Source organism: Drosophila subobscura, chromosome A, assembly GCF_008121235.1.
Source record: "Drosophila subobscura isolate 14011-0131.10 chromosome A, UCBerk_Dsub_1.0, whole genome shotgun sequence".
Taxonomy (NCBI): domain Eukaryota; kingdom Metazoa; phylum Arthropoda; class Insecta; order Diptera; family Drosophilidae; genus Drosophila; species Drosophila subobscura.
In genome coordinates, this window is record NC_048530.1 from 5,172,037 (window position 1) to 5,186,766 (window position 14,730).

The window sequence follows — 14,730 nt, forward strand, 5'->3', positions numbered from 1 at the left end:
ACAATGCAATGAAAATATTAAGAAATAAGTGAAAAAGAAAGAGGACTTGAAATATTTGCACATACTCGCACTAGTACACTTAGTCTGTGACTAGTAATTGGCAAATTAATTCGTAAACAGAAGCTCTAAAGCGAGCGCCAAACAGTCGTTGGCCAACTTACTCAACTTTGTCAGATTTAAAGTTTTCTATGGGATGGATAGCCAAGACCCCGTGACCTGGACAGTTTTTGTCAGTCATAACAAAAGCAGCGACAGCAGAATGGCCAGAGGAAAAAGCACAGCAACAGTCACAGGAAGAGCTAGAGGAAAAGCACAGCAACAGTCACAGGATGTGCCGAAGGAAGAGCCACAGCAGCAGCCAGCGGAATAGCCAGAGCAACGCCCCGCACCGAAAATGTAAAGGAAGACAACCAAAATGCTGCAATTGGGTGCAGGTGCAGCTGGTGGATTTCAAACTAGACCAGGCCTCAACGGTCTCAACATCACTCGACAAAATGTTTGTTCGTTTTTCGTTTTCAGCTTCTGTTCGTGGAGATTTTTCTGTAAACTATCTTGGGGATCCCTTGACTTTGCATTGCCACCCTCTGCCACTCTATGGGTACAGAAATGTAACCCCTTTCGATACCAAACAACACAAATGTGTGGCGTGGCCCTGCACAATTATCCATCATTGATCCGATGGAAACACTTTGACCATTAGCCCAGAGGCCACGCCACAGAGGGGCTGGGGCGGATACAAAGATAGCAAATGTCGAATCGATACAAGAAACCAAAGCCCAAAGCCCAAAGCCCAAAGCCACAAACCAAAAACCGAAACCAAAGTCACTTCACGTCACGTGCTAGGCTGGTCCGGCGCACCGACAGAGCGCAGCAAAACCAACAAAAGCCAAACTAATAGCCAATTACGAATGTGTACAGACGAGTACAGGCAAATGTCTATGGAGAAAATACACCAAGACGATGAATGGGTGGATGGGTAGCGGCATACTACGTGGAAACTTGCAACTTAAATTTGTGCAAATATCTAACCGGCTTGTACAATTTGTTCCCAAATGATCAGCAATCGGCCGACGTGCAGCAACCTTTTGGATTTGCAACGCATCAATGCCAATGGATGAACGTTGATGATTTATTCATGCATTTAAGGCATGTCTTTGGGTTAGGGCTCAGGATGGATTTAGATAATCAAACGTTGTGCCAGGCAAAAAGAGTGCTGCCTCGATCATCTAACCGATCTCCACCGAGACGCTTTTGCCCCTCAGTTTAATCTGAGTATTTGCCACAACTTACTCCCGCCACACCACAAGTAAAATTGTATCTCTCTCTCGACTTCCCACCGCCCCGTGGCAAGCAGCTGGTGGGTGCCAAAATTGTGGCATATTTCTCTTTATTCCGATGGGAAATTTGATTTTTTATGCTATTTATTAAAATTTATTTATACTTTATCTGCAATTTGGTCTCTGGGAAGCATCAACAACGGAGAAGGAGCCGGAAACGGGGAAGGCACAGGCGACAGGGGAGAGGTGAGGTACGATGACGATGACGAGCAATCTCCTCGTCATCCGCGCTCTCATCCTGTTCAAACGGTTTTATTTCCTCACCAATGACAGGCGATGGGCGGTGGTTGAGGGGGTGCGAGCACCATGCATACATTATTTTGCTCCCACTTTTGTCGTCTCTTTTTTGCTCGCCCCTCGCTTGCCTCTTTTGTGGCCCCTCTTTAGACTCTTTTGCACTTTCTCTTGCCTCTTTTGCGCCCCGCCCCGCTTGCCGCTTTTCCTCCCTTGCTTGCCTCTTTCTTCCTCCTTCTTCTTTTTGCACTTATCTCCCACGTCTCGTTACGCATCCCGTTGACGCTGCCGCTGAGGCCGCCGCCGCTGATTGTGTGCAAATGATAGCAATATGGCAACAATCTTTATACATATATTTCCAGCCCACACCATCCACCCACTCCCTGCTCCCTGCTCCCTGCTCTTGCCCCTTCTACGAACAGGCATTGACGCTGCGCTTGTTTTGTTATTGTTATCATTATCATGCCTGGCTGATGACGATGACAATGACGATTATGATGATGATTTTTTTCCCTCGCTTGCCCTGTTACTGCCGGGGTACGTATGTGGGGCAGAGCCTACGCAACCGTGTCACTGGTTTTGGCTCGGAAAATCGTGTAGAAAGCTGCAAGACCTCAGCAAATGTTAAATGCTGATCGAGAGCCATACGGCAAAGGGATCCTGATAAGCAATAATTAGACATCCAACAAATACATTGATTTCATAGATGGTTTTGATGTGTGACAAGGTTTTATGTGGTCAATGCTGAGTGCTCTGTTATTTGCTTTGATTTATTTATTTATATTTATATTTATATTTATATTATACCGATGGTTATGGTTGGGGCCTTCTCACTCAGGTTTCTCACTTTTACATTTATTTGTTCACTTTTAATTGTTTTATTTTCTATTTTGAATGGAAATTGAAATTGCCCAATGGAAGGCGACACTCGCTGCCACTTGTGAGCTGCTCCGTGCAAAAAGAAAGCTTTATGAAACATTGAGTGGAGTGGCAGGCTACACTTTGGGTCTGCATACGTAGTTCCTCTTCTCTCTTCTTAACAGTTCATTTCCATGTGTGTGTGTGTGTGTGTGTGTGCCTTTGCGTGTGCATGCGTGTGCGTGCGTGAGCGGCAGGAGGTGACAAGTTCATCCTGTTATAAATTATTACATGCTCCAAGACGAAGCAAATTTCACTTGATGATGTTCTCCCCTCGGAAGATGATGATGATTCAGATGCTGCTGCTGCTGCTGTGGCGTCATCAGTGTCCTTTCCTGTATACTGCGTACTGTGTGTCCTGTGTGCTCTCTTTATGTGATTGCCCATGGGCATTTAATTAAATTTTAATGACACTGCACACTACTAAATCAAGGCCATACAAATCCTCAGAAGGATTCGCGAGAATTTTGGGATAATAAAATGAAGCCGGGAAGTGGAGAGAGCGAGAGAGAGAGAGAAGAACACAAAGTACACAGACAGAGAGCGGAAATTCAGGATCAAAATGGACTTAGACTGCGTCGTGCCGTGCTGTCCTTGAGCCCAAAGCCCACTTAAGGCACACGCTGCGTATACGCAATTAGTTGACTTTAATTTATGTCGCAGAGGCTGCGACTACCCCTGCCAGCCCAAAATGACAAAGGGATAAAAAGGCATTGCCAAAAAAAAAATATATAAATTAGGCAGAAGGCGAAGCAGAAACAGAACAAAAGTTGCAGCAGGAAGCGGGGGGGGGGCAGGGGTAAGAGCTTTTGACGCGGGGGCTTTGGTCTAAGCCAGAGCGCGTAAGTGGCAATTAAAAAGCGAGCGAGAACAAGGACACCGCCAGAAAAGAAAAGAAAATAAAATTAAAGAAAATGCCAAAACGCAGTGGAAGCGAAGACACGTAAATGAAGTTTGAAAGAAGATTTGCCAAAGAGCTATTTTAGGCTCAGTTTTGGAAGCTTGGAAACAGCTTTAAGTTGTTGCCGATTTTGAAATACGTTTTTCTGGAACTTTTTGATACAAAAAAAATGCATGTCAGCATCAAGGAGTCAACCCTAATTGGGCACAATTCCTGGCGAATCTTTGGCATCACTTTTTCATCTCAACTTTGAGTTCGGTTTATTTTCAGTTTGCTGAGAATATTTACCTTTACTCTCATCGCCTTTTGCGGCCTTGCTTATTCTTTTGGCTTTTGTTTATGCTCCATATTTACTTTCACTTTCACTTTGCACTCAAGTCTGCCGCCGTTTGCCTTTGCAAATATTCTGACTCTACCATGAGCTTGCCATCAAAAAAAAGTATGCCAAAAGATTGAAGTGGAAATTTTGTATTGGTTTTTTTGCGCGCTCACAGCTGTGGTTCTCCCTTCACAACTATTTCCAAGCAAATGCGCAACAATAAGCGGAGCAGTAAATTTTCGCATTCTTTTCATAATTTACCATCATTCAACTCAATACACATGCCCCTCCCCGCCAGCAACCTTCCCCTGCCATCCCTCCAACTAAAACAAAGAAGTTGAGCAAAAGAAAAGGAGAATGGAAATGGCTGGGAAAAAAAGAAAAGCATACGAAATTCTATAGTATACTTAGCAGGGCGCTTCAGCAATGAAAGAGCCATTGAAAAAAGGCACGCGGAGCAGCTGGAGCAGCTTCAGGGGAGGTGTTGGGGGTCTGGTGGCGTGTCCCATGGATTGGCCATTTTGAAGGAAATAATGTAAATGACGCCATAATTGCAAGCATCAAATGAAGCAGCAAAAAACACAGGGATGGAAGTGGAATGGAGGAGAAACAGATGCAGGAACAGCAGGGAGTACGAGAAGGAGCAACGAAGGGATGATTAAAGATCAACTAAATAACAGTAGAAAGAAAGGATAAGCTGCAGAAGCAATCACGGAACTCAGAAGAGAGTGAATCCTTGGAAACAGTTATTGGAACATAGGCACAGAAGAGGGAAGGAAAAGCATCAGAAGAAATACTAAAACAGGAGCCAAGAGAACAGCTGAGGGAACAGAACAGCTGAGGGATCAGTAAACAAGCAGAAGCAAGTGGAAAGAAGTCCAGCTGAAACCTGGTAGAACAGAAAGCAGCTAAAGGCAAAACCTGATAGGAGGAGCCGAAGAACGTGCATGCGCGAAACTAAATAGGAAGAAACAGAAACCATTAAAGAACCATTCGATGGGTGAACCGAAGGGAAAGAGATTCAGAAAGGCACTAACAGCCAGCAGAAACAGCCCGAAGCGATGAGCGGCAATCATTTCCATGGATGCGTGCAACAAAGCGTTGCAAATCGTCCGCCCACTGCAGCCTAATCAACCCTATCCTACCTCCCCATACCCCATCCCCCCATCACTGAGGGAACGGTAGCCCTCCCGCGTTTTTTCTTTTTGTGAGCTTTTCTTTTTGCGAATTCTTCCGCCTTCTTGCGCCATTTTATTAGCTGCCTTTTGTTGTTTTTGTGGCATGGTCTGTCCGGATTGTTTGCCCAAAGGATATTAAGTCAATTGCAGAGCACGACCCAAGGGCGGGAGCCCAGCACCATGCCCAATTCCGATCCCAAACCATTCCCATTCCTCGATTCCCTGCCCCCACAATGTGAATATTTAATTTTATGATTTCGGGGCGAGCAGCACACAGCCACAGACACAGCCGAAACCAAAGAGGTGGCAACTTAAAGGGGCAACCTTGAAAAGCGAAAAATAAAAACGAACGTAATTTGAAAAGAGATTTGGAAGTTAAGGAAGGAAAGGAGGGAAGGGAAGGGAAGGGAGTAGCATGTGGGGCACGATTCCAGGCACGCTACGATTTTCGAATGCTCTTCAAGGCTCTGTCGTGCTGCTTGCCGGCCAAGTGCCAATTACCATGATTGCCCCAGTGACAGATCATGCACGATTGATGCCTCTATTCCCACAACAACCACACACACTGCTGCCTCTTTGCCCACTCACCACTCACCACATCCTTTGAGCATATTTCGACCACAAAAAGTTTGTCAAGAGATTCTTTTGTTGGGTCAGGGAAGTACTGCCACTCCCTTGCCTTTCACTTCGATATGCGAATGCTCTCACAACAGTTGGATCATCGTTGAAGCATTTGGAGGAAACTCCGTGTTCCTTTCCACACTGCTACTAAATGCTCTGGCCTGCTGGCTCTACCTCCTTCCAGCTACTCTCTGCTGATGCAATCTTGCTGCGGTTCATAACGAGTGCATAACGCGAGAGCCTTCAATTTCTTGCTTGAGCATACTTTTCCGCTTAGCGGAGATACCCTGGCCTGGCTCTGCAATCCAAGGCTCGAATCCAGACTCCGACTCAGATTCAGATTGCGAGTCAATGGGAAATCCGAACGCGGCCGACTGCAGTGGAAACTTTTGATAAACTTTGACCAGAGACAATCCATAGTGGGGATTTGTTGGGCGTTGGGGTAGGCTGATAATGACAGGGGTGGTTGCTGGTTGGTGGTTGGTGGTGCGTTAGTGTGGTTTCTGCTTTTGCTGTCGACCTTTGTTCGACATCCCCTTTGTACCTTATCCGCAGTGGCCTGCGGTTGCCCTGGTTGCTTTCTTTTGTCTGGCATTGTCTCGTTTGTTTTGGTTCTGTCTGTCTGTCTGTCTATCTGTCGCTGTGTCCCCACACTCTACGCAGATTATCAGAGCCGTCAAATTGATTTCAAAGCATGTAAATAAACCATACCGAGGGCATACCACACCACACCACACCACACTGCCTGCCTCATGGTCATAATTATGGGCTAAACTTTTCACTTTTGCCTTCTAATTTGTCCATCTTCTGTGCCGCTTTGTCTCTTGCTTTAATATGCAAATTAGAGGTTCGGTTTATTTGATGCTTTGTAGCGAGCCAGCGTGAGAGAGTGAGAGGAGGAGGAGCAGGAGGAGGGTGGTCTAGGGTCTCGGCCAGCATATTTCGCATGTTTACCTTTTCGACCCGATATGCATAACTCAAACAAACAAACGACTGCCGCACCGCACCGCACCGCACCGCTTTCACCTTTTTATTTGTCTAAATGGAAATTGATGGGGAAACAGACGGTGGGCGGTGGGCGGTGGGCTGTGTGGGGTCATGTCCAGTCCACTGATTGATGGTGATGGCCAAATATTTGTTTACAATTCAGACACAACAGATCAATGCGGGGCGGTACTGCTGCGGCGGATAGGGGCTAGGGGGTGATGATAATCTGCGATGTTCAAAACGGTTTACACACGCATGCAGACATCAATTAAATGTATTAATTTACTACACATAATCCACACTTAATTATGGGTAAATTTCTGTCTGCACTGAAATCTCTGCATATTCAGACTCGCATTTCATTTTGCGCTTAAATCGCATTGCTAAAAGTTGTTCTTTAATGGTAAATTAATAATTACATTCCTCAATGCTTAATTTATTATTTATTTATTTATTACAATAGTTACCATAATTATTGGCACAGCAATAGGAGATCTTCCAATGCGAGTTTTCAGGGAAAAAGTTATCCATAAAATGAATAGAAAAATGTTACACAAAAATGGTTTCGAAAATTCTGGAAAATATAAATAAATAAAGATGCATCTTTCAACGGCACTTTGACACATCCTATTCGCGCCAAGAAATACAAAAAAATGCCTAACCCAATGAAAAATTCAATGCGAAATATAAACAGCAACAGGAAAATGTTCAAATGTCCAAAATGAAAATGTTCTAGCCGAAATGTTAATTCAAATTCAAATGCAAAACAGAAGTGAATACAAAAATCAAATAACTGCATCAGAAAATGCAAAAATGGAAATTTTGCTCTCATATAAAACAAATCCAGAAGTGCACGAGGAAGCTGCATGCAGATTTGCAACTGCAACTGTGGCACCCACTCACCATTCACCACTCAGCATTCAGCATCTGCAGCTCGGCTTGTTGGTTCAGCCGTGCTGTCGTTACCTTGCCGCTCCATGTTGCCACTACCATGTTGCCCCTGCTGCTGTGTTGTTGCAGCTCCTGCCTTTGTGGCTGTTGCTTTTGTGTGGCTAAAAACTAGTTCAAACACTCGAACGCTTTTTTTTAAGTTGATTTTTCGGGGGCTCTGGCAAAAGTGAAATTGCACAGCTGAGCTGAGCATTTTGGAAGTGGCGGGACAGGAACTGCTGGAATGCTCTTTAAATTTGGGGAAATAAATCAACCTGACTTAAGCGATTGCAAACGGAACATGCAACAAAAACAGACTTCAAATCAAATCAAATCGAATCGAAATGGATGATCAAAGCGATAAAGATGAATAAAGCACCAAAAGACACCAAGGAAAATCCAACAGAGAGAAACTCATCTGCGGTACAGCGCAGTGGGTCACTCAGCGCGAAAGCTGAAACATATTTCCTTGCAGTGTCCCCTCAGAGCCCAACTCGAGTACGTGAACAAGGGCGAGGACATCGTTTGGGGGCAGCCATTTGGGTAATTATCCATTGAGCAGCTTACAAGTTTAATCCCCAAGTTGCCACAAATTCCCCTGATGGACGATTTCAATTAGAGCTTCCTTCCACTTATCCGTGTCCCACTCATCCCAGGCTGCTGCTGCTGCTGCTGCTGCTGCTGCTGCTTCCGTTCGTTCTTTGTGTGGAATGGTGGGAAAGGGGGAAGGGTGTACCAGCAGTACCTGTTCATAGTGAACCTCTAAAAGTGATTAGCCGCAGTGGCTACCTGTCCCAGTGCCACTACCTAAGCGTAGCTGCCGTTGCGACCGCACTTTGGTCATTAGAGCAATGGCAAAACATTTCATATTTCATTTCACATTTGGTCCCCGAACATTTCCACACTTGTACGAGAATGGAGTGTTTTTGGAATGTTTTTTGGGGGGGGCGTGGCAGCAGAAACAGCAGTAGCAGCAGCAGCAGCAGAGGCGTTGGTAATCCATCTGAAAATTTCACACGTCACACAAACTATTCTCAATGGGTTTTTAATGAACTTTCACAGCAAAAATGCTACCAACGATGCTTCACCCTGATGGTAGATGGTAGATGGTGGGTGGATTTCGGTGGACGGTTACGGGGGGGCGGTTGTCACTTTGCATTAGTATTCAATGCGCTTCAGAGAGTGGCAGTGGCAGAGGCAGGAGCAAGTCGAGTCGAGGCAGGCACAGAGGCAACCCGAATCGAGTCGAGTTGCTGCTCAAATTGACTTTCAATTTTCCAGCGACAGGGCGGGATAATCGTATAAAGGAAAAGGAACAGCGAACATGTTGTCAGCACTAATGAAATTACAAAAGACATGGGATAAGAGAGAGCAACTTGGAGCGCACTTTTCGACACTTTAAATAATTAAGCAAGCCCAGCAGCAGCTTTGCCCGAGGAGCTAATCACGTAAGGAGCGGACCCAAGTTTCTAAACAGCTGACAAAGCACTCGAAGGATGTCCCATAGAAAATTCAACGAGAAAATGCTGATGGATGCGGCTGATATCTTAAGCCAATCCTTCCTAAGGTTAAATGTGTTTTGTGTCCTCTTGCTGCTACGACTCCTAAGACTCCTTTGATCCATGATAAATAATGCAATTTGAGAGACATGTTTGTCTCTAATTGAATATGCCAATTTAATTAATTTTCGCAGCACTCCAACGAGTGGGAAATGCAAGCGAAAATGCTGCATTCAAGTGGACAACAATGGGCTCGAGTTACCAGCACATGCTGTGTCCCATGCATACGTGTATCCTTGCATGTCCCTGCACGTATTGTAAATGTATACTGAATTCTATTTTAATCAAAGGGTGTTAATGCTTGCCCAAAGGGAGGACGAGAAAATGGCAGCCAACAGTGAGCATTAGTAGAGGCGCAGAGCGACAACTTTTGCTAGAAGGAACAAAGGATAATTTAAGGATTGAGCAGTTCATCTGTTGAAAATATAAATGAAATACAGAAAAGCAACGAAAACCCAAGGGTAAAACTCAATGTTCGCTGCGGAAGTGTCCACACGTTGAACCATGGAAGGATTCTGTCTGAAAGTGTTTCTGCATCTCAAAATAAGTTATAGCCCAGGCTCATGAGCACTCAAATATCGAAAGCCCATCCAAAATGGGTGCTCCCGTGTGTGTGTGTGTGTGTGTGTGTGTGTGTGTGTGTGTGTTGCACTTAGTCGATGTGGCCTGTAATTGCATGTTAGAGCATGTTAGTCGGGAATTGAGTGGCGAGACCTTTTGGGGGCATCATCATCATCAAGGGCCAACCCCGACTCGATTGCGTGACGCCTGTGTTCATGTGTGTGGCCTGTGGCCTTCACCTTTACCTTTCCATGTAAAGGGTTAAGGCTTACCCCCACTCCCCCCACTCGACAGTCACCCCTGCTGTGAGGATCATTTAGACATAATTATTTGTAATATTCGTTTCATTTCATTTGCAGTTTTCGGGAGCTGTGCGTGGGCGTGGCAACACGCACGAAATGTTACTGCAAGGACAGCAAACAAAGGAAAAGCTGTGTTCGGGTTGAAGGGCAGAGCCAACAATTGTTTGGGCCAAATTGGGGAGCAGAAACAGTAACAGAAACAGAAGCAGCAGCAGCAGTTGGCAAACATTCAATGGAGGAGAAACAGGATTCTGTCACACGAGTGGCGGAGGGGCCTGCGAAAATGTGTGTAAGCGTTATCTACAGGGTAGCAGAAGAGATTTGAGGCAGCACAAAGGGCGCAGAATAAATAAATCAATCAGAGTAGGAGGAAAACTTCAAAAGAAAATAAATGGAATCTGAACTTGAGCATCATTTCATCAATTCTTTTTACCGATAATCCTGGAGTTGTCTCGATTTTGTCTTCTCATTTCATTCCACTGATCTGTGGCACATTTCTTCTACGCGCATCGCTGCCGATTGTCCGAAATGTTTAATTGAATTTAAAAAGTTTAATCAAATCATTCGATAAACAATAAACACAATTATTCCCTGCTGTACGTGGCATCAGCAAGTTCATTCTTTGCGGACATGTACGATTATTTGTTGCCTTTTTTTTTGTGTTTGTTCCGTTAAAACAAAATAAAGTCGACATATTTCATATGCATGCGTGTCCTTGGAGGACAGCTGGAGGAAATACAAAGGGCCGGAAGATTGAGGGGGAGCGAGAGGCGTGTCGACCACAAAAGTTGACAAATTTGAAAAAATTGCAACAGCGACAGGCAGCCAGATGCTGCCTTTAGGGCAAAGCAAAACGAAAGGAGGGGAGAGGAGATCGAAAAGCTTCGCAATTGAAAAGCTGAAGCGGCTGTGTGTGTGCTGTGTGTGTGTGTGTGCTATAATGTGGCAAATTGTTAAGGATATTGTGGAAGATGCCGCACACTCTGACCTTGCCGTGGAAAAAACTTTAACGATTTGCGAGATGAATTCGATTTGATCTGGAACTTTCAACCCTACTTTCCGCTTAAGCCACAGATTATTTAAATAGTTTATGGAAATAGACCTATCCTCCAGTTTGGTTTGTTGAAAAATACTCTCAGTAATTGGCAGCAGAGCATAAGTTATCTGCACTATCAATAAAGTGTATTAACATTTCCATTTATCCCTCAATTCCTGTTGTTTACTGCTTGCTTGCACAGAGAAGAAAACAAAATAAAACACAGCACAAAACTTTCTTCGGCGCTCGTTCCATGTTTATAAACATGCCAAGAAGTGCCCGCCCCGCTGCAATATTTTGCTCATTTTTCTTGGCATTTGGCATATTCCCCAGGGCACCATCCCCGCACCCCCCCGCACCCCACCCACACAGCAAACGAATGAACTAGAAATGTATTTAGCTATTTCGAGTTCGATTGAGTTGCGGTCGAACAATTTGCACTTATTAATAACCGAATAGGATATGGGATTGTCTGTACGTGTAAACTCGGATTGCAATGGATTAATTATGCTCAGCAATGGGGTTGTTCTTGGGACTACAAAACTCTCTCCAAGGTTCAAGTTTTGTCCGTACTTTGTGGGCTATTTGTATCTTCCATTTCCCGTGCAAAATCTTTGGCCAACGGGCATTGGTTGTCTCTGCTCTCCACCTACGGCTAAACGTTGTTTTTGCTTTTATTTTTCTCAGCTGAAGTATGATTTTAGCAGCTTTTTCAGTTTCTCTGATCCATTCTCTGGCTGCCTGTGCCAGGGTATCAGAGCTCAGCCAGCAATTCCTCTGACCCAAGACCGAGGCATGGAATTATGATTCAATATTTTCGACCATAGCACAAACTTTCTGCATTTATTCATATTATTCACATTGTTGTTGACACTTTTCAGTGGTGCAAGTGGCCAGGGGGAGTAGAAAAAAGTCTCCTGAATCTTTTATATAAATGGGCAAAGGATGCATAAGAGGATGCCCAGCCAGGTCGCAGTGCCAGTCCCAGTGCCAGTCCCAGCCGCAGTCCCTGTCGCAGCCCCAACCGCTGCCCCAGGTTACTGCCACAAGGTTGAACGGCGTCGCTCGCAACCTCTCTGACGTGGCCAAACGACGTAAGCACTCAGTCGTCTGCCATCCACCTGAGCAAATGCGTAATGCAACTTCATAAGACGCACGCGGAACTGTCAGACGCTCTGCCCTTTACCTGTTTACCAGCCAGCCAGCCAGCCAGGCAGCAGGGCGGGGGGATGGCATAGGTGCGGCTGCTTGCGAATGACAGTTAAATGGAGTGTCACTGCCACTGCCACTGCCACTGCCACTGCCATAGCCACTGCTGCTGAGTGCTGCCATCTAATCAGCTGCAAACAAACAGACGGCAAGGGGCAGAGCGTTGAGCAGCAGATGAGGGATTAGTGTCGCCATATTGAGCAAGGTGCAGGGTGACTCGGGTACGGGAGTCACCCTTTCTGTGACAGCCACCAGAGCTCCAACCCCCCCTGGGGAGTCCGTTTTTAATCCAGTTAAGACTGGCTGTGTGCGGAGCTGTTGCCACGTGAGGCTGTAAGCAATCCACGGATGCCGAAGCAGCACTGACAGAATTTATATTGAAGCCACATTAGCGCTTGGAAATGTTCTGCGGCCTTTTTATTTCGAGAATTTCTCTCAGTGCACAGTGGACACAGTGCCGCAATGAAGAGAGTCTGCCTGTTGTCTGGTGTTTCCATTGTGGCACGCTTAAGCGGACTGATGAGATTTCCCCACTGCGATTTGTGTCTATTTATGGAATGCCACGGGTTAAGGGCACAGGTACGGGGCTGGCGCCACGCCGAAGGGTAAATCCCATGCAGATAAGTGTAAGACAGTTCTGTCCCACCCGAAGGCAGCTAAACACGTGAATGGAAACCCAAAATCCAACAGAAAAAGTACCCCACAAGCTCCTTTGGGGCAAGGGACTATCATTCCATCCGATGGTGAGTTTACTTGGCGACTTTTTTCTTTGATTTAAGCGTCTATAATATTATAGACATCCCTCAACGTCTGATGGCATTTTATTTGCATTTAACTTGCAGGCAAAAAGTTCAAATGAGTTTTGTTTTTAATGGAAATTCCTCTAGAAAATTTCGAGCAATTTTGATTAACTTTTGCAACTCAAGTCCAACCGCAGCGCACAACTTCAATCCAAGCCCTTTAACTTCTTTTTAGACCCTGTCCAAGGGCACTCCACTGGCCGGTGGCCTTTTGGCCACTCAGAAGTGGGCTTATAATCTTGACACTTTTCCAGTCAGGATAATTGCAATTTGCTTCGTTGCGTCGACAGGAAAAGTTGTTTGTTTGTTTGTTTTCGTACGTTTTTCCCACTTAGCGTGGATTATCGTTTGCAGCAATTTTGTCTCCCACTTTTAGAATTTGCTTGCAGTTTTGCTTTGGGTGCATGCAGGGAGGCAACAGGCCACAGTTTTCCCGAGACTACGCAATAAAATAGAATCAACTTTTCCTTCAGCAGCAGCTCTTCGAGGCTCTGTGGCACATTAACGCCTCTGCAGTCAGGGGAAGGGAGAGGAGACTCTTTCTGTTTTAATTTAGTTGAGTTCAATTATGTTAAGAAGGGGTAGAAGCCACTGCAATGGGAGCAGTGCCATAAATTACGCATACGCCGACGCATATTCCCGATTGGAATGACCACGCATGCAAGGCCCTGTGCGGTCATCCACAGCAAGGGGGGTTCCCCCCATGTCCACTTCAAGTACTGGCCACTTACCTCGGGTAAACAAGCACAGCTGGATGAGGCAGTCCAGCCAACGAAGTTGCGTGCCAACCGCACCGCTGTGGGACCTGTACTTGGGCTTGTTGCTGCTCGATGCCATCGCCGCCAATTGGATTCACATGCTCATCCTCGCCGTTTGATTGTTAGCGATTGTTGTTCCCGTTAACGTTCCCGTTCCCGTTCCCGTACTTGTTGTTGTTTTCTTTTCTTTTGCTACATATAACCAATGGGGGGCTGAGGGGGCTCACCGCACTGCAAGTCTCTTGAATTATTGAGCCCTTTGTCGCTGCACTTGTCCCATCAATATTTCAAATGCGCCCTGCAATTATCCTCGCACAAAACACACACACAGTCGCACTGAGGGAGCCACGGCAAAAAAAAAGACAAACAAGCAAGCAAAATGCTATGCTATCGTATGGCAGCTTGAATTTCTGCAGGTTGACAAAATTGCGCGCCAAAAACTCAACACCGTTTCGATTTCGTTTCGGGCGATGTGGCAGGCAGTGCGCTGCTATTGTGGTGGAGCTGTCCAGAGGAGAGGTAGTGCTGCTCTCGAGCATAGAGCGTATTATCAGAGGGCGCAAAATTTGGCTTCGAGCTTTTATAGCTGTCGAACAGCTGGTTGGCGTGTTCGAAAATTCGAACTTGTGGCGGCAGCGGCCTGTCGCCATGCCAAGCGGGCGACAGAAGAGCACAGCCAATGGGCGCGCACATTTGAAATTGGTTTTTGGTGGATTTTCTTTTTGTTATTGCCATTTTACCTTGTCAGTAAATCTACTGCGTATTGGAGAAAGAAAGCTTTAAGTGTAACAGTTGAAAATATGACAAGACAAACAAGATTCCACTGGTATTCCATATTTAAATTAGCTAAAATATATTGAAATCTTTAATCAAATCATCATCAAACTATATAAATATTTCTGAAAGTGTGGTATTAAAAATATACGAATAACTAAATGAATATTAGCGAAGAATAATAATTTCAAATTATCTGCTGGCATCCAAATTTAAGCGGCAACACTAATTGTTCGAGCACTAACCATTTTCAGCTGTGTACGTTCGAAAATGCATCATATGGCAACGCCCAGCCTCAACGGCCAC

The 14,730-nt window shown here is 45.3% G+C and overlaps 1 protein-coding gene across 1 annotated transcript in view; it reads right to left on the reverse strand.

Moving 5' to 3' along the window:
* Positions 1-14,183, reverse strand: part of LOC117901976 — a 37,766-nt gene extending 23,583 nt beyond the window's left edge. Inside the window, exon 1 of the mRNA XM_034812983.1 lies at positions 13,624-14,183. Within this exon, the coding sequence (XP_034668874.1) occupies positions 13,624-13,729 (106 nt within the window). The 5' untranslated portion in view covers positions 13,730-14,183. The remainder of the gene's footprint in view (positions 1-13,623) is intronic.
* Positions 14,184-14,730: the final 547 nt, after the last annotated feature.